The sequence below is a fragment of the Nyctereutes procyonoides genome, unplaced genomic scaffold, assembly GCF_905146905.1.
Source record: "Nyctereutes procyonoides isolate TBG_1078 unplaced genomic scaffold, NYPRO_anot_genome, whole genome shotgun sequence".
Taxonomy (NCBI): domain Eukaryota; kingdom Metazoa; phylum Chordata; class Mammalia; order Carnivora; family Canidae; genus Nyctereutes; species Nyctereutes procyonoides.
In genome coordinates, this window is record NW_026575048.1 from 20872320 (window position 1) to 20894328 (window position 22009).

The 22009-nt window shown below is 54.1% G+C and overlaps 2 protein-coding genes across 3 annotated transcripts in view; both read left to right on the plus strand.

Moving 5' to 3' along the window:
* Positions 1 to 8482, plus strand: part of MAPRE3 (microtubule associated protein RP/EB family member 3) — a 54267-nt gene extending 45785 nt beyond the window's left edge. The window contains exons 2-7 of one of the 2 annotated variants that reach the window (XM_055326912.1): positions 3742 to 3869; positions 4547 to 4692; positions 5321 to 5522; positions 6829 to 6983; positions 7107 to 7259; positions 7537 to 8482. In XM_055326912.1, the coding sequence (XP_055182887.1) occupies positions 3749 to 3869; positions 4547 to 4692; positions 5321 to 5522; positions 6829 to 6983; positions 7107 to 7259; positions 7537 to 7605 (846 nt within the window). In that variant the 5' untranslated portion in view covers positions 3742 to 3748 and the 3' untranslated portion in view covers positions 7606 to 8482. The remainder of the gene's footprint in view (positions 1 to 3741; positions 3870 to 4546; positions 4693 to 5320; positions 5523 to 6828; positions 6984 to 7106; positions 7260 to 7536) is intronic. The other variant, XM_055326913.1, reaches the window with a different exon arrangement.
* A 4243-nt stretch (positions 8483 to 12725) lies between these two features.
* Positions 12726 to 21199, plus strand: TMEM214 (transmembrane protein 214). Its single transcript, XM_055327559.1, has 17 exons — positions 12726 to 12896; positions 13779 to 13978; positions 14525 to 14675; positions 14974 to 15108; positions 15582 to 15664; positions 16110 to 16215; positions 16328 to 16409; positions 16705 to 16806; positions 17197 to 17338; positions 17728 to 17819; positions 18096 to 18144; positions 18339 to 18452; positions 18670 to 18787; positions 19342 to 19438; positions 19631 to 19799; positions 19916 to 20061; positions 20264 to 21199. The coding sequence occupies exons 1-17, from the start codon at positions 12752 to 12754 to the stop codon at positions 20388 to 20390; spliced, it is 2058 nt and encodes a 685-aa protein (XP_055183534.1). The 5' UTR covers positions 12726 to 12751; the 3' UTR covers positions 20391 to 21199.
* Positions 21200 to 22009: the final 810 nt, after the last annotated feature.

Below are 22009 nucleotides of genomic sequence, written 5' to 3' on the forward strand. Positions count from 1 at the left end.
AGTTCCCCTAACCCTGTATTGTTCAAGGGTCAACTGTATATAATACACTACATATGTTATATGTTACATATAAACACATACTAATAAATTTTATACGTAGTACCTTATATATAGTTATACACATAATATATAATATAGTTCTGTATAATATGTATATAGTTATACACACACACACACACACACACACACATGTACTTGGGCTTTACTCTGGCCTACTAGAAAGTCTCTGCGCAAAAGACTGATGTGCTTTTCTAGTAAAGAATGTGAACCATCACCTGTTCAGTCCTGTGGAATCCCAAGAAGATGCTTTCAGGATGGAAGACCCTTGAAGCTAAAATGATTTCAGTGAAAACCTGAAGGACTAATGTTGACCTGGACCAATGCCTCTGCTTTTATCAATAATCAATCCTTGAAACTCATATACACTAAACAGAAAAATCCCTAAAGTGACTCAGAACTCCCAGGGCCAACCTAAGACCCCCTCCCCCCTTTACCTTCCAGAACCAGTCCTGACCGACTCAGACCCTCTGAAACCTAGCAGAATGCAAAGCCATAGCCCTCCCCTGCTAACCCCAAATCACCCTGCTCCCAGGGGCCTCAGGGAGAAATAATCCTCCTCCTAGCTCATGGAAGGATACTGTTGGATACACCCCAACAGTATCCATAATAGCTTGTCCCCCCTGCACTCAGCTCCAGCAGGACTGTGCAAGCCCCCTAGGGTCTGGCAGGGTCTGACCACTCATATAGGGGCCAGTCAAGCGCATTTCTAACTCTACATGCTCTCCTTTCTGACTTCCTGTCACACCTACTGTTTTCACCACACACTTTGGGGGTATTTGGTTCTACGATTCTCCTTTGTGTTTGTCTTCCCAGTAAGACTACAAACACCCTAAGGACAGGGGCAAATCTTTCCTATTTCTCACTAACTAAATACTCATCAAAATAAATTGTACTTTTCTCCACCCCATCTATTCTGTCTCTTTGTCAAGTTTGGTATCCATCTATTCCCACTGGCTTACCATGTTACTTGAGGTGAGTTTCCTAGAAACTCCTAAACCCTGTCTCTGCAATTATGAAAAATTGAGAGAGAAACGCTCTTGTTTTGTCCTTCATTGCCCAGGGGAAGGGAGGCCAGGCAGGCCAAAAAGCCAACAGAAACAAAAATTACCATCTTGGGAGCTTCTGAGGACTCAGAAGCTAGGAATTCCAGAGATTTCCGAGGGTAATTTTGAGGGAGTCTCCTTGCACTGGGTCTCCTCTTACACAATGGTTTTGAACCCAGTGCCCTGTATTGTGACCCTTGTTCTCCCCACAGGATTTGTTTAGATGCCTGTCCCCCTGGCAGTAGGAGTTTTGACACCAGGAATGGGGTTTCCAGGCCTGTCACAGGCAAGGTACTCAGCCAATTTTATGAATGATGCTTCTTCATGTGCCTCTCCTCTTTCTGATCATCTCTCATCACCTCTGGCCTGGCCTCCTCCTCCCCCTCAAACTTTCATCTTGGGCATCATTTCCTCCAGACACTGTCTCTCAACCCCGTGCATGGAGACATGCCCTACCCCTCTCTGTTCCTATAGCACCCTGAGCATGCTCAGTCACAGCCTGTCAATTATCTTGAAATCACTTATAGGTCTGTCCCTTCCACCTAATGTAAGCTCCTCAAGGGCCAGGCTATGTTTCTCAGAAGCTCCCAAGACAATAATTTTTGTTTCTCTCTCAATTTTTCTCAAAAACTGAAGTTACATGCACATCTAATGAGGTTCCACTATGTATCCTTGGGGTCGAGGGTGCAGGGGAGCACAGCCTGGTGAATGCCAACCAAGCCTCCTCTCTAAAGCGGCTTCACCAATTTGCACCTGCAGACTCTTTGGGCATCTTGGATAGGTGCAGATTCTGACTCAGTAGGTCTGGGGTGGGACTGAAGAATTGGAATTTCTAGCAAGTAAAGCACATACAGCACCACTGCTGCTGCTCCAGGGACCAGAGTTTAAAAACCATGGGAGCAGAGAATGAGTGGATTTCGGAGAGGGGGCAGCAATCCAGACAGCTGCTGGTGGCTCCTAACTTGGGGAGCAAAGTGAGAGGGCTGGAGAGGTGGGGCCCATTTAGGAGTTTGATAAGTGGTGAGGAGGGTCACATGATAAGAGCAGATGCCTACAGGCACAGGGGATGGTCTGGGCATATTTTTCCTTCACAGAGACACTTTGTGTATTAAACCTAGGGAAATATTATTCACTCCGGAAATAAGCACTCTCAGAATTCTCAAAATACACTGTCCTTTTGTCTATTTTCTATTTCTCCACTTCTGATAAAGACCTAGTTACAAGATTCATTTCCCTCCTAACAGTGCAAGTCAGTGATAAACAGCAGCTGACACTTGGCCTCCCTGTGCCTCTGGGGGCAGGGTAAGGAGGCACTCACACCTGCTGGCCAGAAGGGGGCGCCTCTACCCAGATCCTGCCATGGTTGCTGCGAGGAAACAAAGGCCCAGGGTTGCCAAAAGAAGCCAGAAACCTCAAGTCATTTGTGTGAAATGTCCTCACGTTAAAATATTGGGCACTAATTCAAAAATGTTTCCAACACTGTGAGTGCTGAGCAGTTCGCATCTGCAAGGCAAATTCAGCCAGTGGGTGTCTCGTTCATGACTGCTCTGTATAGTGGTGTGGCTCAGGCCGCTTTTCTGTAGCTTCTGCGGGGGGGGGGGGGGGTTAGGAGAGAGGCTGGGCTGGAGGCTGGGAGGCCAGAGGAGGTTACTGCTGGCCTTGGCCTTCGCCAGAGAGCCTGCATGCAAACCCCCAGGCAGCAGGAGGGGTAGGAAGAGCAGGCTTACTAAGAAGGCAGAGCTACAGGACGCAATGATTGATTGGATCGGAGGGTGGTGGGAAGCAGCCCCCAGGTTCCTAAGTGTGTGACTGAGTGACTGGTGCTCATGTCCACTGGGATAATGAAGACAAGAGCAGAAGCCTGGATTGAGGGGAGGTTCTAGATAAGCAGAATGTAGGTGCCTAGGGGTCAACCAGCAGGCAACCTGCCACAGAAATATGGGGTTGGAAGTCAAAGGAGAGACAAAGGTTAGTCATCTTTCTAAAACACAAATCTGGTCAGGTTACCGCCTGCTTAAAATCTTCTCATGGCTTCTTCCTGTTGTCTGAACAGAAAGTCTGGACTCCTCTTGGAAAACAAAGCCCTTTGCAGGCTGTCCCTGCCAGCCTCACTGTACCACACCCCAACACAAAAACTTGCTCCCCGGGCCTGCTGAACAACTGAAGAGTCCCAGAATCAGCCATGCCTTTGTCTTCACTAGTCCCTGGGCCCACGGTACCCTTCTACCCCGTCCCTTGTACATTTGGAAAACTCTGAGTTCTCCCAGACTCCAGCCGTCTCTGCCCCGAAGTCTTCGCTGACCTTGTCAAGCTGAAGAGATCACTTCCGCCTTTGTGCTGCCTATAAGGGCATGTGCTTTTACTGCCTTCTCACCCGCCCGGTAAGGGTTTGCCTGTCTGTAAACTCCTCGAAGGCAGAGACCACATCTTACCGCGCCACCAGTTCCTCAGCACACGGCTGGCATAGAGTGGCCACTCGGGAAATGCCTGAAGTTTTCCAGGAGGCAAGACTGCAAAGGGGGTCTAGAGGAAGATGCTTTCCACCTCCCCAGGGTTTCTCTGGCTCCTTCTCTCCCTACAGTTAAAGAACAGCACAAGGCCCCCAGGTGTTGACCGTGCCTGTCTTCCTTCTCTGCAGCTGGGGAATGGCCGTCAATGTGTACTCCACATCCGTGACCAGTGAAAATCTGAGTCGCCATGATATGCTTGCATGGGTCAATGACTCCCTGCACCTCAACTATACCAAGATAGAACAGCTCTGTTCAGGTAGGAGCCTGGGAGTGGGGAGAGTGGACCCTGCTGAAGGGGAGGGAAGGGAAGAGGATGGCAGGGGGGAGGCCAAACGGCCACAGCAGAAAATGCAGTTTGTAATTAGGATTGAGGAGAGCTGCAGAGCCCTTAACCAGTCAGAGCATTTGGAGGTAAAGGAAATGAGGGTCTCATGGCATAGAAAGACTCAGAGGCAAAGAGGAAGAGAGGCTCAGGGAAGGGCTGTGGGACAGGAGGGGCAGTGGGGTATCCAGAGCTGGGACAGGCAGTGAAGCTAGAGGGCAACAGCACGAGGTCCAGTGTAGCCACTCTGAGCCCAAACCTCGGCTCTCCTGGCACTGCCACCCTGGACACGTCACTAGGCCTCAGTTTTCCCATCCATAAAATGGAGATCCTGGGCCTCTCAAACTAGGGTTGTTGGTAGGCTAGAACGCCGTATATGCAGTGTGTGGTATGGTGCTGGTACGTGACCGCATCTATGGGGAGTGACTGCTCTTGTTCCTGGAGAGCTGAGCTGGGGGCATCCTGGCTGTGTCTGTCCTACACGTAGGACAAGGAGAGAGGAGAGACTGGCTGGTTTGGGGGAGCGGGCCAGCAGAGGGCCTGAGAAGGGAAAGCAGGTGCCTGGGCAGAGGCGCCACCAGGCACCCTCAGGCAGCTGTGCTTCTCCACAGGGGCAGCCTACTGCCAGTTCATGGACATGCTCTTCCCCGGCTGTGTGCACCTGAGGAAGGTGAAGTTCCAGGCCAAACTAGAACATGAATACATCCACAACTTCAAAGTGCTGCAAGCAGCTTTCAAGAAGATGGGTGTTGATAAAGTAGGTGCCTGCGCTCCGGGGGGCCCTGAGGAGCTCTGTGACCCTGGGGAAGAAGATGGCCCGCCAGCCGGGGCTGGGGGCTGCTGGGGTCATTCCAGCTCTCATGCCTCTCTACACCCACCTTCCTTCCAGAGGGAATGTCCCCCCAGCTCAAAGCATGGTATAAAACCCCACACTTGACATCCCCTCCTGACTACTACCTTCCTGCCCCTTCCTTCTCTCTAGACCCTATCTGTCTCAGAACCTGAGGCTCAGTCCACCACTTCTATTAAGTTCCTTCTCTGTAGGGCCTGAGAAAAGTCTCCTGGCTCACTCTACTGCCTCAGCGGCCTGTAGGCCCTGTTGCCAGCAGCTCCCGCCCCCCATGCACACAGCAGCACCAAGGGACACCTCCTCCCTCGGTGCCTCCTGTACCTGGAGGAGATGGCTGTCTCTGGATCCCGGGCCCAGGCCCCAACCAGCTGTCCACTCGCTCTGGTGCCCCGGGAGGGGGCCCCCTCCTGTGGAGAAGGCGGAAGATGTGGCAGCCCAGGGGCTGGCTTTCCTGAGAGCAGTGGCCCTCTCACAGAGGAAGGCAGCCCTACAGCAGCAGGTGGCTAAAGTTCTCTGCTTGTGTGGTCTATTTCAGATAATTCCCGTAGAGAAATTAGTGAAAGGAAAGTTCCAAGATAATTTTGAGTTTATTCAGTGGTTTAAGAAATTCTTTGACGCAAACTATGATGGAAAGGATTACAACCCTCTGCTGGCGCGGCAGGGCCAGGACGTAGCACCACCTCCTAACCCAGGTGATCAGATCTTCAACAAATCCAAGAAACTCATTGGCACAGCAGGTAACGTGCCCGAGCCGGGGGAGGGAATATGGGGGGCCGGGCCGGCAGGGCTCCACAGCCAGGAGCGCCTCCTGGGCCACCGGCCCGGCCCTGCCAGCCTAGAGGAGACTGTTATCACGGAGTTCAGATGACGCCGCCTGCTGCCCGCCTAGACCAGGGGGAGTCACAGTAGGGAGGACAGGGCTGCCGAGATGGCTACAGACGGAGAGACACCGGCACCAGTCGTGGGGGCAGTGGCGGTGGGAGGCCCAGAGCACTTGCTTTGGTAGCGTGAGCTAACTTGTGTGCCTCGAGACGACAGGGAGGCATGTGGCACGGTTCATCTGTCCAGGTCCGTCCAGGTCCATCCAGGCCAAGGGCCTGGTGCCAGCACCACACACCCTCCTTATCCCCTGCCCACTGGACACCTGGGGACAGGAGTTTGCCCAGCTTCCCCCATTGGGATCTCATCTTCCCCTACTCCAAAGGCCCATAGCCCCAAGTCCTCAAGAGATGAGTCTTATGAAAGGAGGCTTTGTCTAGGTTCTAGAGGAAAAGGGAGAGAAGCAGTAGGGCCTTTGGGGGGCAAAAGGGTTGGGGAGAGGCAGAGAGAGGAGCAGCCCAGCATCTGAACCCGTCATAGCAGAGCCACTCCTCCGTTTGCGCTGCTGCCCCGCCTGGGCCTGCCCCCCATTCACCTGCTTGCTTTGCGTTAGAAGCAGCTGGCTCTGACTAGGGAGCGGCCATAGCTAGAAGACAAGTGGCCACAGCATGCCCGGCCTGCGGGGGAGGAGCCCGGGTCCCTGAGTCAGGCCCAGCAGAGAACACAGAGCCCATCCTGAGGCAGGGAGCCTGGAGAGGCAGGGGCCCTGAGACTCTGAGGTCACCCACGGGGAGGGTGGGGCCTCTGGTAGGAAAGACCCAGCAAGTGCCAGATCTGCGACCCTGCAACAGCTGCTTTTCTTCAGACTCTGGCTGACAGTACAAGAGGCCCAACTCTTCCAGCCCCATTCCCCAAATTCGCCTTCCCAGTTCCCCTCACCTCTCCCTCAGGCCAGCTCTCCTCCCTCCCCATACCTCATACCTTCTTTACTTCCCCGAAGTCCCTGCTCTCCCAGTCTTGCCAAAGAGCTGTCCAGCTGCTGTGGTGTCAGTGTGGCCATGGCTTGAGGCCTAGATGTAGCTGCCTCTTGAGTGGGATAAGAGGGGAGGGCAAGAGTGCCTGCCTTTCGCATGGGCCTGCCCCTGCAGCTGTCACACCAGGCCGTCTCATGCCAGGTGAGCTGTGGGCTCACATGGTCCCATCTCGCTTTTCTCCCCTGGGCAGTTCCACAGAGGACGTCCCCCACAGGCCCCAAAAATATGCAGACCTCTGGTCGGCTGAGCAATGTGGCCCCATCCTGCATCCTCCGGAAGAATCCCCCATCAGCCCGGAATGGCGGTCATGAGACTGATGCCCAGATTCTTGAACTCAACCAGCAGGTGAGCAGGATGGGTGATGGTGGCTGAGAGAGCGCTTGACAAACAGCCAGGCCCTTGAGCTATCAGGGCAGTAAGGGGTGTCTGAGATCAGGACTCTGGCCTGAACACCATGTCCCCAAGCAGCTATTGGATTTGAAGCTGACCGTGGATGGGCTGGAGAAGGAGCGTGACTTCTACTTCAGCAAACTTCGAGACATTGAGCTCATCTGCCAGGAACACGAAAGTGAGAACAGCCCTGTTATCTCGGGCATCATTGGCATTCTCTATGCCACTGAGGTGAGCCCTGCCTTCACCCGCTCACGTCCCAGGCCGCCTGGGCCCCACCCCATCCTGCCCCGTGAAGACCACGAGGGGTAGCACCCGAGGGGCCGGAGGAACATGGTGAGGAGAGCCAGCTGCAGTCAGAGCCCAAGGCCACAGAGAGATTAGCAGGGGAAGTGGGACTAGACCTCGCCCCCCCCACCCCCACCCCCACCCTGGAGCTCCTGACAGCCGTCTCCCCCTCTGCATGGCCTGCCTGACTCACCGCTTCCCTCTCCTTCCCACTCTCCAGGAAGGATTTGCACCCCCTGAGGACGATGAGATCGAGGAACACCAACAGGAAGACCAGGACGAGTACTGAGGGCGGCTCCGGCCCTGGCTGACTGCACGGCTGCCCGTGCCCCCCACCCTGCTCCCATCCCACATTATAATCCTTTCCTTACAGCCTGTCGGCCGGCCGGGTGCTTTGTGTCAGTGCCCACAGCACTGGGGAGTCAGGCAAGGAGCGGGGCTCGTGGGGATGGGGCAGGTGCGCAGGCAGAGGCCCCATCCTGTGGGCACTGGCCCAGCGGGTGAGGCCTCTGTCCACTCCTCCGTACCCCTATTTATTTCCGTTGTCTCTACGCTGTGTCGGCCAACACTTCCCCGGAGGGTGCTGCTGCCACCTGCCCCAGCCAGCCGCCTGCTCCCCTGACAGCCAGCAGCTGTATATTTGACAAAGTCATTGGTATATTTTTACTTACTGGACTTTCCTTGCACTTTACCTGTTCTTTTCCCAGGGCCGACAGCACGGGGCTCCGGGGCAGTGTGCCTGGCTTGGCTTCCCTTCCCCGCTGCCGGGAGCCGTGGCAGGACTCGCCCATTCTTATTTATTTTGTCTTTTGACTTTCCAGTAGTTGAGGGGAAGGCTGATGTCAGGAGAGGGATAAGGGGACCGAGCGGGGGGGTGCCTTAGGCCCTGGTGGTCAGGGAGGAGGGGAGCATGTGAGGGATGAAAGTGACCTCCTGGCACCAGGTTCACCCACCCTTGGCCCCCTGCCCCCAGCACTGAAGCCCAGCACTGCCCCGAGGCCCCCTCCACTCCTCCTGCAGCTTGGTTCGTACCACACAGACTCTGCTTGGACCCTCCTGTACGTCTGCCTCCCATCTGCCCTCCTACCCGACCTCTATCCCCTCGGGCCACCTAGCCTGCATATGTGTTCACTTTTATTTAAATAAACTTGTGTGGTAAAAGTCCATGCCCGGTCTCCCTCCCTCAACTGAGCCACAGCCTGGGTCTCCATGCTTTTCTCCTCCTGAGCACTCCCCTCTCTAGAGGAGATGGCGTAGAGCACACAGCACCACTACCACCCTCTATCAGGCCTAGAAACTGCCATTGGCGCCTGGCCTCAGAGCCCAGCTCTGATCTCGTCCCCATCTCTCCACACTGGTATGAAGGCTTTAAGGGAAGGAAGCCGTGGAGGCCCCCCAGTCCCTGTGGAGGAACAAAGTTTGGAGCCATGGCTGTGACGATGGGCTGCCCAGTAAAGTGACTGGGGGTGGGGGAAGTATCAGGGTGGCCTGGCCAAGAGGTGCTTTCTTTTTTTTTTTTTTTTAAAGATTGTATTTATTTATTCACGAGAGATACAGAGAAAGAGAGAGAGAGAGAGGCAGAGACAGAGAGGGAGAAGCAGGCTCCCTGCAGGGAGCCCAATGTGAGACTCAATCCCTGAGACTCCAGGATTACACCCTGAACTGAAGCCAGACGCTTAACAGCTGAGCCACCCAGACATCCCGAGGTGCTTTCTTTCAGTCTCCTTTGGGCCAGTGAGGCCACGTGTTGCCCCCCACCCGTTGTCAAATTTCACATACCTCACAATCGCGATCCAGCTGGGAACAAGGAGAACTGCGTGGGTTACAAAGAGCAAGCAGCTCTGAGTGCTGGAGCCCAGGACAGTAATGCCTGAGGGGTTCCTTCTGGGCAACAAGCTCTAAGGGGAGCCAGGAGTCAGCGAGCCTTTCACATGACCCACACAGCCCTATGTTCATGGTGCGTGCCCCAGCAAAGGAAGCCCAGCAGGGACCGAGGACCCTGAAATGAATGTGGGAACCAGGCCCATTCAAACAGAGCCATCATCTAGATCAGCCCCCTCATTTACTGATGAAGGGACCGAGGCCTGCATGTGACATGACTTGCTCATGGTGGTAAAAATCTGGTTTAGAATCCAGACCTCCTACTCATGGTTCAGTGCTCATCCCCAAAGACCACAAAGGTGTGACCTCCAGAATGTTCTCTAGCTGCAGGCTGGTAGTCCTGGTAGGTGTTTCCTCACCATTCTGAATATGACTGAATTGGGGCTGTGTTTCTTCCGTGACCCTGCTCCATGTGGGCACCGCCTCCAGACTACCACCATTTCTCTGGTGACCCCAGACAGAAGCCTTAAAGAAGTAATTCATGTCTGTTCATTTCTCATTCACTTCACCTCCTCCTTTTGACTCCCACCCTAACATAGATAGTTCTGCCCCTGTTCTGTTTTTCTCCCCCAACCGGTTCCTTGCCTGCTTTTATTGATCTTAATGATTTTTAATTCCCTTGCCTAATTTTTTTTAAGACTTATACATTTATTTAAGAGAGAGAGAGAAGGGGCAGAGAATCCCAGGCAGACTCCCCAATGAGCTCAGAGCCCGATTCCACTCGATGTGGGGGCTCCATTCCAGAATCCTGAGATCATGACCTGAGTCAGACGCTTCACCCACTGAGCCACGGGCAGCCCCCCTTGCCTACTTTTAAAGGGCTTTCCTCCATTAGTCCACATAGACACTATAAGAGGATAAAGTAGTTGCTCTGTGCTATCCAAAGTTCATCTTCAGCCCAAGACCTTACCCTGCCAGCAAAGTGGGTATGGTAGACAGACTAATGCCACCCCCCAAAGGTATCCACATTGTAATCCCCCCAACTTGGAACATATTAGGTTACATGGCAAAGGGGAATTAAGATTCCAAATTGAATTAAGTCTCTAACCAGTTGACCTTAAAATAAGGAGAGTATGGTAGGTTATCCAGATGAGCCCAATGTAATCACAGAGTCCATAAAAGTGGAAGGAGGGGGTGCAGAAGAGGAGATCGGAGTGATGCCATGTGAAAAGGTACTCAATCTGGTGTTGCTGGCTTCAAGGATAGAAGGGGCCTGAGCAAAGAAACACAGGTGGCCCCTAGATACTGAAAAAGGCAAGAAAACAGCCTCCCGTGGAGGCTCGAGAAAGGGTCACTGCCCTACAGACATGGTATTTTAGCACAATGAGACCCTGACACACCCTCGCCTTCTAGAACTGTAAGACAATAAATTTGTATTGTTTTAATCCACTCAGTTCATGGTGATTTGTTAACAGCAGCTAATGCAGTAGGTCAAACTGTGCTTCAGTGAGCTCACTGAAACCCTTCTTCTTTCCCCCATACTAGACACCCACCTGTCCTCCTTGACCCCACATCTTTTGATTCTTCCCTCAGACCCCACTTGAGTGGGTACCTGCCCCAGCCCGCATCCATGGCAGGTGTCTAAGGCTGCTCTTGGAACACCCAAAGTTCAGAGACATAAAGCCACTGCAGCCGCCTCCACCTCTTCCCAGGACCCTCATACTAAGTGTGTCTTTCTCACAGAACACTTAGGATGGTAAACTGTAATTTTCTCTTTACACACTTGTCTCTCACACAGGCTTAGAGTTGCTCACAAGCAAGTGAGGCGAATACTCCAGCTCTACCTAGCCCAGAGCCAGGTGCTTATGTAGAGAAGGTGTTTAGGAAATGCTGCAGGAGAAACAAGTGAGCTAGTTCTATCCCCTAGATGCCAAGGTACAGCCAATGACTTGTCAGACCAATGCAAGAAAAGCCAGCAAAGGAAGTCCCTCCCACCCTTTATATATCTTCCTGAAGCAGACCCCTTCTTTGCCTCTATGGAAAGCTTGTTCTGTTTCTCCTCAGAAAACAGCATCTCTTCTGTGACCATACACATGACACCGAAAGGTTGAGCAAAGGGATATTGTTGTGATTCTGAGTAGGTAAACCAGTGATCTGAAAAATGAATTGAATCATGACCAGTTCAGTTATGGTCCGTGGCAAAGCACTTCCATCTCAGAGTGACCTGAGGCAAAGTCAGACACAATCAGACCAGAAGGGGTATGAGGACAGGCAGGAGGCAGCAAGAGCTGGTCACCTCCCATCTCCTGCCTTTCCCCCACCCCACCTCCTCCTTCACATAGTCCCCCTTACCTTTCCAAAATAGTGGCTCATACCACAGCACAAGGGCTCTGATCCCTTTCTAACCTTCTTCACCTCCCAAATCCCACTAAGCACCACCCCCACTGAACTGCTATCCAGTTTCCCAGCTTTACCCTGTCATGTCTCACCTGTAGGTCTTCGTTTAAATCAATAAATCCACACAGCTGGCCTGTTCTCTCCAGCTGTCCTGATCCCTAACCAGTGAAAATTCTCCCATTCCCCATCTCAAATGCCACCTTTCAGGAAGCTTTCTCTAATCTCCTTTCTAAGGAACTCATCACTCCTCAAGCTGTTCATCCTGTAGGAATTTGGCCTCTATTAGTTCTTACTACAAGGGCTTGTCTGTCTTGCACCTCTAAGTGTGGCAGGTATGAATCTCACCCTCAAATGTAGGAGCGTACATGAAATAACACATTTCCTTAATTGTAATAAAGTACTTTCATTTCTCCTCCCCTCATCCTCCCCTGCTGGAATGCTCTAAATTTTGAGGTTTCCCAGAGTACTACAAGGAAGGCCCTCCAGGGATAGTGAATGTCAGCACTAACCTGTTTGGTTCCTCAGGTCTGGAGCTCTTGATTACTCCCTGTCACATCTGGGACTTGGGACTGACTGCCTCTTGCAATGGAAGTCAGAGCCATTCTTTCCCATTTCCTGGAAGGGGAAACAGCCCTGGCTGTCCCAGAACCCCATACTTCTCTCTCTCCTATCAGAAGGGGTCCCCAACTCTCCATTTCCTGCCCTGCGACACTGCCCCTTCCCTCAAGCTCTGTCCTCTCCCTTGTTCTTCCACAATAGATTTTTTTATAGCCCAATAACTCAAAGTTTAACCACTAGTGAGCAACAACTAAGCTAGCACTTTCCTGGCAGGACAAAAGCATTTCATCTTCAAACTCTCCCCGGAGGGAAGGAGAACTTTCCATTCTATCCAGCACCACTGGAAAGAAAAGAAACCCCAGAACAGTTTAATTTCCGAGTCACCTAATGCAGTGACCTTCACCCAGTAGGTGCTCAGGTAAAATTTTCCAATGTAATAGCCTCACATCGCAACACCTCTGCCTGGATGTTTTTCACTAGGAGCCCCTACGCGACCTCGCTAGGGATAACCCGGCGAAAACGAAAGACTACAAGTCCCAGGCTGCCTTGCGGTGGGCGACACGCGCCGCGAGGTCCTGGGAGGAGACGTGGCAGAGCGCGGCGCCTCCGCGCCGGACCGGAAAGCCCAGGGAGGTGGCAGTGGCGGGAGGGTCGGAGCCATGGCAGCCAAGGGGGCAGGTGGGGGGCGCTGGGAGGTGGTGAAGAAGGGGCGGCGGCCCGGGGCCGGCGGCAGCGGTAGAAGCGGCGGAGGGGACCGCCGGGCTCTCGGGGAGGCGAACGGTGTGTGGAAATACGACCTGACCCGTGAGTACCCACCCGGCCGGCCGCCCGCGCCGCCACCGCCACCGCCACCGGCCCCGGGCCTGCCCCTCCGGAGAGGTAGCGGGCAGCCCCCGGAGCCCCGGGCTCTCCTGCCGCCCGGCTACCGCGCCTTGCCTCTTGAGCCTCACAGGAGGTAGACAGCGCTGGGAGGGGGGCTGCCCTCGCCTAGCAGAGGAGTAAACTGAGGCCCAGGGGTGTCAGATGCCTTTCGCAGGATCCCATGTCAGAGGGGACCGGGACTGCGGTCTGCACACACGCTCCAACCGGCTGTCCCCGGCCCTAGCCTGGCCTGTCAGGGCGGGTGTCTGCCAGCTGGGGAGAGACCGCCTTCATGGTACACCGTCTGCCTCCTTGAGTGACTCGCAGTGTTGTGGGGTGCGGGTAGGCCGTCCCGAGGCCCGGCAGAGGGAAGGCTGACTCTCCATTCTCGACTCCCACCAAGCCTTGTAAGCGGGGCCTGTTTCCCCAAAGTCTCCTGGGGGACTGCAGAAAGCTTGCCACTTGTTGATTAGAGTTGTCCCATTGGAGCCAAGATGGGAAAGTCCTGCCCTCCAGAACTGGTAGCCACACTCGCCAAGGAAGCCAGCCCTCTGTATGCATCTCCACTAGTTCCCACATATTCTGGTTTTTCTAAAGAAATCTCTGCCCGGTTCTGTGAAAGAGCCTGTGAACTCCGGAGCTGCCATGACTGAAAGAAGCAGGAGGGCTCCCCTGCCCTGCTCCTTGAGCAGGACAGCTAGAAGGGGTGTTGAGGCAGGTTCTTCACTGAAGATGAATGAGGTGACAATGTGGGGGAAGGGACCGCTGTCCCTGTGAGGCCCTCATGACCCCCCTCCGCCCGTTGTCTGCCTGTCATTACCCCAGCTCCAATCCAGACGACAAGCACCCTCTATGAGCGGGGCTTTGAAAGAATCCTCAAGCGACAGAATAAGGAGCAAGTTCCACCTCCTGCTGCAGAGCCCAAGAAACCAGCAAACAAGAAGCAGACTAAGAAGGTGGCGACCCTCACCAACCAAAACCAGAAGCAGGGTCGCTTCCGCAGCCTGGAAGAGGCGCTGAAAGCTGTGAGTGTCCCTAGACCTGAGGTGGGGAGACAAGAGTAGCATGAGGTATAGAGAAGATGAAAGGCTTAGGAGGGGGATGGCCACTGGGGGCCTGTGGAATTTGGGATGCCACTGACTGGGAGGAGGCGTTTGGGAAAGGGCAGAAACCCCAAGGGATAGAATGTTTGCATTTAAGACAGACAGGAAATAAGTCTGTAGGGAAACCTGGATTAGTACGAGGAGAGCCTCGAGAACTCGGGGATACCAGGGTGGGGGTAAAGAAACACCTGTGGTTCCTTGCCCCATGGAAGCTGCAATCTTTCATCTTCCATCTGGTCCCCTTGCACATGTAAAGGGCTTGAGAGAATTGGGTCTTGAGACCAGCAATCCCAGGTGTGCTGTGTTTTCTAAATATCTGGATGCAGCAATACTGTGGCATTCCACATACTTCACATTTAAAAGCAGAAATCCTCTTTTACCTTCAACCCTTCACCCATTTTCCCAGCTCCACCCTGTTTCCCTAAACTCACTCGTAACTGACCTCGGTGGGGGCCTGTGTCCCGGCAGCTGGATGTGGCAGCTCTGCAGAAGGAACTGGACAAGAGCCAGAGCGTGTTCTCTGGGAACCCCTCCGTGTGGCTGAAGGACCTGGCCAGCTATCTCAACTACAAGCTGCAGGCGCCTCTAAGTGAGCCCACACTAAGCCAGCATACACATGGTTAGTTCTTCGACGTCCCTCAAAATCAGACAAGTTTGAGAAAATACTGAAAGGGCCATATGTAAACACATTAGTTAGCAACAGAGCCCGGGGTCCCCACTGTCCTGATTTATGTGCGTGATTCAAGCTGTTCTTAAATCGTCACGGCTGGGGAAGTGGGCCTCACTGGGACAGGGAGGATGCCAGCCTAGCGCAGGGACCTCTGCGTGCACTTGCCGTTCTCAGGGAGTGCAGCCGAGCTCTCAAAGCTGGCAGGAGCTTCTGATGCTAGCACACATGTGGAACCTTTTGGCCCCAGATTATCCCTACAGCCTGGTAAGCCGGGAGCTTCGTGGGATCATCCGAGGGCTGCTGGCCAAGGCAGCGGGGTCTCTGGAGCTCTTTTTTGACCACTGTCTGTTCACTATGCTGCAAGAGCTGGATAAGACACCAGGTGAGAGGGGGTGCCCCCCTGTGAGGGATAGCCCCACCCCATCTTGGGAACCTACTACTCCCTTTTCCTACTTCCAGATTGCCAGGGTAGTTCTGATTCCAGCAAAGAAATGTGCTAATCTCAATATTCTTTTGGAAAGAGAGGAAGAGGGCAGCCTGGGTGGCTCAGCAGTTTAGCACTGCCTTCAGCCCAGGGTGTGATCCTGGAGTCCCGGGATCGAGTCCCACGTTGGGCTCCCTGCATGGAGCCTGCTTCTCCCTCTGTCTGTATTTCTGCCTCTCTCTCTCTCTCTCTGTGTGTGTGTGTCTCACATAAATAAATAAATAAAATCTTCAAAAAAAAAAAAAAAAGGAAAGAGAGGAAGAAGTTAGGAGTCATTGGCCCTGGGTCTGGGCTCACAGCTGCTAGAAGGGAGATTTCGGTTTTGGGATGCCAAGTAACCTATGTAGGTCTGAGAACACCTGTCTCTCCAGGGGAGTCACTACATGGATACCGCATCTGTATCCAGGCCGTTCTGCAAGACAAGCCCAAGATTGCCACCATGAACCTGGGCAAGGTGAGCTCAGGGTGGTGGTGGGAACGCCAGAAGGGAGGCCACTGGGACTGGGGAGGCTGGGCAGATTCTATATTGTTGAACCTAATTAGGGGACAGTGGAAGCTCTGTAAGACCAGTAACACTGCTGGCACTTGCTCCGCGTCTGCTTTATATAGGCATGAGGTAGATGCTACTGTTATGCTTACTTTATAGATGAGAAGATGGAACTACAGGGGGATTCAGTGACTTTCCTAATTAGTGAACTAGTTTAAGTGGCAAGTACGGGTGCAGGCCACAGCCCAGTGCCGGACCGCATGGTCTGCATCACAACCCTGTACTGCCCCAGTGCTGCACCGCCCCATGGCCTGTCCCTTCTCTCCCTTTTGGTATCTCTTCCTACCTGGCTTTGGGGGTGCTCCTGGTGCTTTGCCTTGTCACAACCTGCCTTTCCCACTGGTCTCCTCAGTTCCTGGAACTGCTGAGGTCTCACCAGAGCCGACCAGCAAAGTGTCTGACAATCATGTGGGCCCTGGGTCAAGCAGGTTTTACCAACCTCACTGAAGGACTGAAAGGTAAGAAAGATGTAGGGGAGAAAAAGGGATGGCCTTGGGGGCAGGGAGCTCCTCTTTAACATCCCCTGTGGGTCCAAGCCTGAGGCTCCCTCCCTGACCTTTGTTTCCTTAGTGTGGCTGGGGATCATGCTGCCTGTACTGGGCATCAAGTCTCTTTCTCCCTTTGCCATCGCGTACCTGGATCGGCTGCTCCTGTGAGTAATTGGTGGGGGGTGGGGTGGGGGTAGGGGATCAGCCAAGAGGGCCCATGGTGTCCACAGTAGCTATTTGAGCAAAACAGGATGCTGTGGTCCTGGTCTCCATAGCTGTGGGGAAACCAGGACCAGCTCCTCCCAGTCAGAACTCGATGGTGAGGAAGGAAAGAGAGGAAACCATTAAGGGGTAGGGATGAGGCTGAGTGTATGCCCATTTTCTTAGATGTTGGTCTCAGCTGGGATCGCAGCCTGCCTGGTAGTCTTCAGCAAGTCTGTTTCCTGCTTTCCCCCGTAGGATGCACCCCAACCTCACCAAGGGCTTTGGCATGATTGGCCCCAAGGACTTCTTCCCACTTCTGGACTTTGCCTACATGCCCAACAACTCCCTGACACCCAGGTAGGACTACCCTGGGGCACACCTGCTGTGAAGGATCCCAGCAGAGGCTCGAGCAGGCTGTATATTTCTTGTCCGTTCTTCTCCAACCACCCAAAATCTGAGATTTTCAACCTGCCCATTGAACCTGACCGTTCAAGGGATCGGTGAACCCTCTGAAGTTATATGGACCCTCAGGTGTGATTGGCATATGGACATTTTCCTGGGGAGAAGATCCATGACTTCCAACAGATTTTCCAAGGAGTCGCTGAGTCTAAAAAGACTCTGAGCCATTATAAGGCCCTTAGTGACTCTGCTCCCACAGGCAGGGCAGAAAGTCAGCCAAGCAAAAGGGACATATCACATAGCTCCATTTAGACCTGGTGCCTGGCTCTCCTCCCACCCCCACCCCAGCCTGCAGGAGCAGCTGTGTCAGCTCTACCCTCGACTGAAGGTGCTGGCATTTGGGGCGAAGCCGGAATCCACCCTGCATACGTATTTCCCCTCCTTCCTGTCCAGAGCCACCCCTAGCTGCCCTCCTGAGATGAAGAAAGAGGTGAGGAAATGATGGGAGGCCACTGCAGAGGTCCTTACCTGCTGACAGGGGCCCTGCCTTCACAGAACCCATGTCTTGGGCCTCTCCTTAGCTCATTCCTGACAGCCACCTGACCTACTCACTCGTGGGCCACCCTCACAGGGACAGAGCTAAAAGGACGCACGTTCACGTCTGGCTGGTCTCTGATGTTCTGCCTCTTGTTGACAGATGATCTTCAAGCTCAAGCTTTAGCTTGAGAGCCGCAGCCTCCCCCTTGTGGCCTCTCAGACTTCTGGGGTCTTGGCACAATTTCTCTGTCCTCTGGGGTGGGAGTGTTGCCTGGGAGGCACTGTCTCCCTCCACCATACCCCCGCCCCAGCAGCCTCTCCTGTCCCCTCTCCCCTGTGCAGCTCCTGAGCAGCCTGACCGAGTGTCTGACGGTGGACCCCCTCAGCGCCAGTGTCTGGAGGCAGTTGTACCCCAAGCACTTGTCACAGTCCAGGCAGGTGGGGGTGGGGGGCTGTCCACCTCTGATGCATAGGGAAAAGCCTTAATCCATGCTTCCCAGCCTGTCCCTGGCCTAGAAGCAGAAGGGGAACATTTGTCACTGTCCTTCGAGTTTGTGCCTCTCAAATTGAGTGGGAACATTTCCAGGTTGGCCTCTAGGAGGCTGCTCATTGTGGGAGGGAAGTGAAGGAGCCAGGGCCTAATGGGAGCCAGGAGGATGAGAGTGGCCCAGTGAGCCCCCTGATTGGAAGGGGTTGTGCTTTCCCCATAGCCTGCTGCTGGAACACCTGCTCAGGTCCTGGGAGCAGATTCCCAAGAAGGTGAGGAGCTGGGAGGACATGGCAGGCTGAGCCTCGTCTGGGTTCTGGGTTCGTACCCCTCAACCACTGCCCTCCCTTTGCTGAGAAGGCGCTGTACTCATGCATTTGGCGTGGACAGTGAAGCAGGGTGGAGGCTCAGAGTTCCCTCACAGACTAAATGTTAACCTCTCAACCCAGACTTTCTTATCCTACAGACACAGAAGTCTTTGCAGGAAACCATCCAATCCTTCAAGCTTACCAACCAGGAGCTGCTGAGGAAGAGCAGCTGCAACAGTCAGGATGCTGCCACCTGCGACACAGCCTGCAAGGTGCCAGCACCCAGCCCTCCCCGACCCACACACCGGCCTATGCCTCTGACCAGCACCCCCGGCCCCCCTGTCTGTGGAGCCGCCCTGTCTCTGGGGTCGTGTGAGGGCTTGTTCCTCTTCCTGGAATGGAAGGCCTGGCTTGAGGCCTTCCTTCCGGATGAAGGACCACCCCCTCCTTCTGACCACTGCTCCCCTCCACCACCCCTTCTCCTCACAGGGCCTTTTGCAGCAGGCACAGGGCTACCGGCTGCCCTGGACACGGATACTCCTATTGGTGCTGATCTTTGCCATAGGTTTCCTGTGCCATGACTTCCAGTCACACAGCTCCTTCCAGGGTAAGCGAGAATTGGCAGGCAAGGGAGATAACGTGAGGGTGAGGCACAGAGCTAGGTGTAGCACCCCCTGGCCCTCACACATAGCTTTGCCCTGATACTACAGAAGAGACTGTTTCAGACAGGCTTTTCTGTCCACAACTATGACGTTACCACTTCAGATTGGACTGCCGCTTTGCCGTAGAGATGTCTGCATAGTCATAGTCTTGCTTGAGTAAATCTTACCTCCTTTTTAACTCCTGAGGAAATTGAGAGTCAGATTTAGTAGTTAGCTTAAGATCACAGCTGGTAAGTAGATGGGTGGACCCTCAGACCCAAGGCTCCCTGACACTTACCTGGCTACCTCACTCCAGTTCACACCTGGCCCAGCAGGAGAAATGAGCTCAGCTCCATGGGCCTGCATCCCTCCCTCTGAGCAAGCGCGCTCTGGAGTGGATCGGAGCCAGCTCTGCAGCCCTGCGAGCACATGAGTTCTGCTCCCCTGGACCTGCTCTGGGGCCTGGAGTGTCCCTGCCCCCCCCTCACCCCCCAGCTCACCAGAGGCCCCCTTTACTCAGCCTCCCTTTCTGGCCGGTTGCTTCGATCATCTGGGTTCTTGCCTGCTGGCCAGCAAGTGTGTGCCAAGATCTACTCCTACAGCCTGCAGGGCTACAGGTGAGCCCTTGTAGGGGTGCGGTGGGGCGAGGCAGCAGGGAGAGGGCCAGGTTTTCAGAGTGGTGACGGCATCAGTGGGAAATGATTACACTTTCCCCTTCTCGAGGCCTCCCTTCCCCACAGCTGTTCTTGGGGAGCTGAGCCATCTGAGGAAACTCAGCCTCCCTCTCTCCCCCCAATTGCCTCTTACAGCTGGCTAGAGGAGACATTGCCGGCCTGGGGCTCCCACCTACTGACCATGCTGCGGCCCAGTTTGCAGCTGGCCTGGGCCCACACCAATGCCACAATAAGCTTCCTTTCTTCCCACTGTGCCTCCCACCTTGCCTGGTTTGGTGACAGCCTTGCTAGCCTCTCCCAGAGGGTAAGTTGGAGATAGGGAGGTCAGAGAAGGGCTGGCCTCCCCAGGGGCTGGAATGTCATCCTCACATGGAACAGGTCCTCAGGGCCAGGATGCATTCTCCACTCTCTGTGCTCCAGCTACAGGTACCTGATACGCTGATCCAGCTGCTCCAGTCTCTGCAGGAGCTGCTCCTGCTTCTTTACCAGAATGTGCTGCTGCCATTGTGGCACATACTGCTGGAAGCCCTGGCCCGGGCCCAGGAGCACTGCCATGAGGCATGCAGGTGAGACCCTCCTCCAAAGCTCCAGCAGGAGCCCGAGAGCCCCATGCCCCTTCCCCAGAGACAAGGCTCTGTCCAGTCTCCCACCGAGCCCTACTGCAGCCCTCGGCCACTCTGGGATGCAGGATAGGGGTCTGAGCTGCAACCCTGTGACCTGACCCAGCACTGCTTTCCAACTCCCACCAATGTTCTGCTTTCCTCCCAGGGGTGAAGTGACCTGGGACTGCGTGAAGACACAGCTCAGTGAGGCTGCCCGCTGGGTCTGGCTCTGCCTACAGGACATCACCGTGGCTTTCTTGGACTGGGCACTTGCCATGATATCCCAGCAATAGGCCCTGCCTCCCTGGCCACCAGGCCTGTCTTGGGGCAGGCCATCTGAGACTGCTGGCAGGCAGAGGGCAGCCATTCTGCAGAAGTCTTCTTGTACCTGGTGCCTAAGTTCTGCCTCCTAGGGAGTGACCGGTTACCTCTGCCCCAGTTCCTCCATCTCCGATGGGGACTGAGCCCAGAGATACGTCAGCCTCCTCCTACCCCTGATCCCACTGAACACTTGTTGGGCCCTGTTGCATGTAGCTCCCAGCCTCTGTCCTCAGGCTGCTAACCTTCTGTAGGCCCCTCTCATCTCCTGCTCTCTACTTCTTTCCATCTCATTCCCAAAGCCCCAGACAGCTCATCTCCCAGAAGGTGGGGTTCTACTGAGTGACAGCTACGTTCTGATGAATGATTCCTGCTCCCAGACTTTAGCCACAGTGGAACAAGGGAAGAGGCCTCCAGAAGAACATAGCATCATAGTGGGCAACGGCAACTTCACCTCGGCCCTCAGCCTGCATGGGCCTGTCAGAGGACTAGGCCAAAGGACCTCTCACCTCTGGACGCCCAATATCTGTCCTTTGAGGCCTCTCACTGCCCTCTGCGTCATCATCCTACTTCTTTACTCTCCCCTCTCCCCCTTCGGTGCCTGGGGACCTTCCCTCCTGGTTCAGCTTCTCCCCGCTGCCTGCCCCTACCACTTGTCTGGGGAGCAAAGCCCAAGTAGTTGTGTGCCTTGGGCCCAGTGGACCTTCCAGCAGCCTGTTGACACAGGATTCAGCATATGGTTCCTTGGTACACCTACTGGGTGGAATAAAGGACACAGATTTGATTGCTAGCTTTCCTCTCTGCATCCCCATGCAGGAATTCCCATAGTTGTAAACAGGACAACAGAATATCAGGCACACACATGTTCTCCTTTGGCCCCCTGCCCCCTGGGGGTTGTAGCCACTGGCGGCAGGTGAGCTTCTGGCAGGGAAAGCTCACACCCATCATTCTAAATGTTGGCCTGTTGAGGATTCCAGACACTCCTTTTGCTCCCCTAATCCTATTGTTTCACTTGTCACTGTGCTTCATGTCCCAAGGTTTGACTTGATAGCTTAAGTATTTTCTTGTTAAAGATTTTATTTATTTATTCATAAGAGACAGAGACACGAGGCAGAGGGAGAAGCAGGTTCCCTGTAGGGAGCCTGACATGGGACTTGATCCCAGGACCCTGGGGTCACGCCCTGAGCTGAAGGTAGATGCTCAACCACTGAGCCACCCGGGTGCCCCTAGCTTAAGTATTTGAAGCTGGAAAGAGGAGGGAGTCAACCAAGGGAATACTTGTTCTGTGACCCATAGTGTCCTCTTCCTTGCCAGGACCTTAATGTGTTAATTGGTTTTATAAGGCAATGAGTGAAAGATTTAGGACTCCAAGAGACCCATGAGTCTAAGGTCTATGGCCAAAGTCCCTTTTTGTGTTTGACTTGAAACTAAGAGAACTGAACAGACTCAGCTCTCACCTCAGGTTTCTTTCCTTGAATGTTTCAAATCTAAGCAGTACTGGCAGTGCACTGCCCACTCCAGCTCCCACAGGTTACTTCCTGCTTCTAGCAGATGGGACAGCAGGATGATGGCCAGCTACCACTTTCCCATTCGC

Coding starts and splice junctions, on each gene's coding strand:
- TMEM214 (XM_055327559.1), top strand. CDS start 12,752: ATGGCAGCCAAGGGGGCAGGTGGGGGGCGCTGGGAGGTGGTGAAGAAG. Junction 16,410..16,704: donor TACCTGGATCGGCTGCTCCT/GTGAGTAATTGG, acceptor TTTCCCCCGTAG/GATGCACCCCAACCTCACCA. Junction 18,788..19,341: donor GTCACACAGCTCCTTCCAGG/GTAAGCGAGAAT, acceptor CCCTTTACTCAG/CCTCCCTTTCTGGCCGGTTG.